General features: G+C 57.5%; 1 protein-coding gene across 3 annotated transcripts in view; it reads right to left on the bottom strand.

Moving 5' to 3' along the window:
* Nucleotides 1-2,500, bottom strand: part of fam184b (family with sequence similarity 184 member B) — a 32,538-nt gene that overhangs the window by 1,963 nt on the left and 28,075 nt on the right. For 2 of the 3 annotated variants that reach the window (XM_071408475.1, XM_071408476.1), the window contains exon 16: nucleotides 1,830-1,947. In XM_071408475.1, the coding sequence (XP_071264576.1) occupies nucleotides 1,830-1,947 (118 nt within the window). The other variant, XM_071408477.1, reaches the window with a different exon arrangement.

The following is a 2,500-nucleotide window of genomic DNA, read 5'->3' as shown; positions in this document are numbered from 1 at the left end:
GGTGTATGGGGTAAGTGTAGGGTAGGTGGGTGGGGTAGGTGTGTGGTAGGTGTGGGGTAGGAGTGTGGTAGGTGCGGGGTAGGTGTGTTGGGTAAGTGTGGGGTAGGTGTGGGATAGGTGTGTGGGGTAGGTGTATGTGGTAAGTGTAGGGTAGGTGTGGGGTAAGCGTGGGGTAGGTGTGTAGGGTAGGGGTGGGGTCGGTGTGGGATAGGTGTGTGGGGTAGGTGTATGGGATAACTGTGTAGGGTAGGTGTGGGGTAAGTGTGGTGTAGGTGTGTAGGGTAGGTGTGGGGTCGGTGTGGGGTAGGTGTGGGGTAAGTGTGGGATAGGTGTAGGGTAGGTGGGTGGGGTAGGTGTGTGGTAGGTGCGGGGTAGGTGTGTGGGGTAAGTGTAGGGTAGGTGTGTGGGGTAAGTGTAGGGTAGGTGTGGGGGGTAAGTGTGGGGTAGGTATGGGGTAGGGAGTGGGGTGGGGTCGGTGTGGGATAGGTGTGTGGGGTAAGTGTAGGGTAGGTGTATGGGGTAAGTGTAGGGTAGGTGTGGGGTAAGTGTGGTGTAGGTGTGTAGGGTAGGTGTGGGGTCGGTGTGGGGTAGGTGTGGGGTAAGTGTGGGATAGGTGTGTGGGATAGGTGTAGGGTAGGTGGGTGGGGTAGGTGTGTGGTAGGTGCGGGGTAGGTGTGTGGGGTAAGTGTAGGGTAGGTGTGTGGGGTAAGTGTAGGGTAGGTGTGGGGGGTAAGTGTGGGGTAGGGAGTGGGGTAGGTGTGTGGGGTAGGTGTGGGGTAGGTGTGTGGGGTAAGTGTAGGGTAGGTGTTGGGTAGGCGTGGGGGGTAAGTGTAGGGTAGGTGTGGGGTAGGTGTGGGGTAGTTGTGTGGGGTAAGTGTAGGGTAGGTGTGGGGTAAGTGTAGGGTAGGTGTGGGGTAGGTGTGTGGGGTAGGTGTAGGGTAGGTGTGGGGGGTAAGTGTGGGTAGGTATGGGGTAGGGAGTGGGGTATGTGTAGGGTAGGTGTTGGGTAGGCGTGGGGGGTAAGTGTAGGGTAGGTGTGTGGGGTAGGTGTGTGGGGTAAGTGTAGGGTAGGTGTGGGGTAAGTGTAGAGTAGGTGTGGGGTAGGTGTGTGGGGTAAGTGTAGGGTAGGTGTGGGGGGTGAGTGTAGGGTAGGTGTATGGGGTAGGTGTGGGGGTTAGGTGTGTGGGGTAAGTGTAGGGTAGGTGTGGGGGGTGAGTGTAGGGTAGGTGTGGGGTAAGTGTAGGGTAGGTGTGGGGTAGGTGTGTGGGGTAAGTGTAGGGTAGGTATGGGGGGTGAGTGTAGGGTAGGTGTGTGTCTGAGTGTGGGGTAGGTGTGTGTCTGAGTGTGGGGTAGGTGTGTGTCTGAGTGTGGGGTAGGTGTGTGTCTGAGTGTGGGGTAGGTGTGTGTCTGAGTGTGAGGTAGGTGTGTGTCTGAGTGTGGGGTAGGTGTGTGTCTGAGTGTGGGGTAGGGGTGTGTCTGAGTGTGAGGTAGGGGTGTGTCTGAGTGTGGGGTAGGTGTGTGTCTGAGTGTGGGGTAGGTGTGTGTCTGAGTGTGGGGTAGGTGTGTGTCTGAGTGTGGGGTAGGTGTGTGTCTGAGTGTGGGGTAGGTGTGTGTCTGAGTGTGGGGTAGGTGTGTGTCTGAGTGTGGGGTAGGTGTGTGTCTGAGTGTGGGGTAGGTGTGTATCTGAGTGTGGGGTAGGTGTGTGTCTGAGTGTGGGGTAGGTGTGTGTCTGAGTGTGGGGTTGGTGTGTGTCTGAGTGTGGGGTAGGTGTGTGTATGAGTGTGGGGTAGGTGTGTGTCTGAGTGAGGTAGGTGTGTGTGTGTTCTTACCACCAGGCGTTTGATGAGCTGGTTTCTCTCAGTGAGTCTCTCCTGTAGTCTTCCCATCTGGAGATCATCACAGAGAGGAACCTCTCTCCTCCTGCACCTCTCCTCACGCTCCCGCAGCCTGGGAACACACACACACGTTAACCACACCCTGCTCCTCCTGCAGCCTGGGAAAACACACACGTTACACCCCTGTCCTCCTGCAGCCTGGGAACACACACACGTTACACCCCTCTCCTCCTGCAGCCTGGGAAAACACACACGTTACACCCCTCTCCTCCTGCAGCCTGGGAAAACACACACGTTACACCCCTCTCCTCCCGCAGCCTGGGAACACACACACGTTAACCACACCCCTATCCTCCTGCAGCCTGGGAACACACACACACGTTAACCACACCCTGCTCCTCCTGCAGCCTGGGAAAACACACACGTTACACCCCTGTCCTCCTGCAGCCTGGGAACACACACACGTTACACCCCTCTCCTCCTGCAGCCTGGGAAAACACACACGTTACACCCCTCTCCTCCTGCAGCCTGGGAAAACACACACGTTACACCCCTCTCCTCCCGCAGCCTGGGAACACACACACGTTACTCCCCTGTCCTCCTGCAGCCTGGGAACACACACACGTTAACCACACCCCTCTCCTCCTGCAGCCTGGGAACACACA

The sequence above is a fragment of the Salvelinus alpinus genome, chromosome 6 (genome assembly GCF_045679555.1).
Source record: "Salvelinus alpinus chromosome 6, SLU_Salpinus.1, whole genome shotgun sequence".
Taxonomy (NCBI): domain Eukaryota; kingdom Metazoa; phylum Chordata; class Actinopteri; order Salmoniformes; family Salmonidae; genus Salvelinus; species Salvelinus alpinus.
Note: the sequence above shows the minus strand (reverse complement) of the source record. Positions and strands in the feature narration are given on the sequence as shown.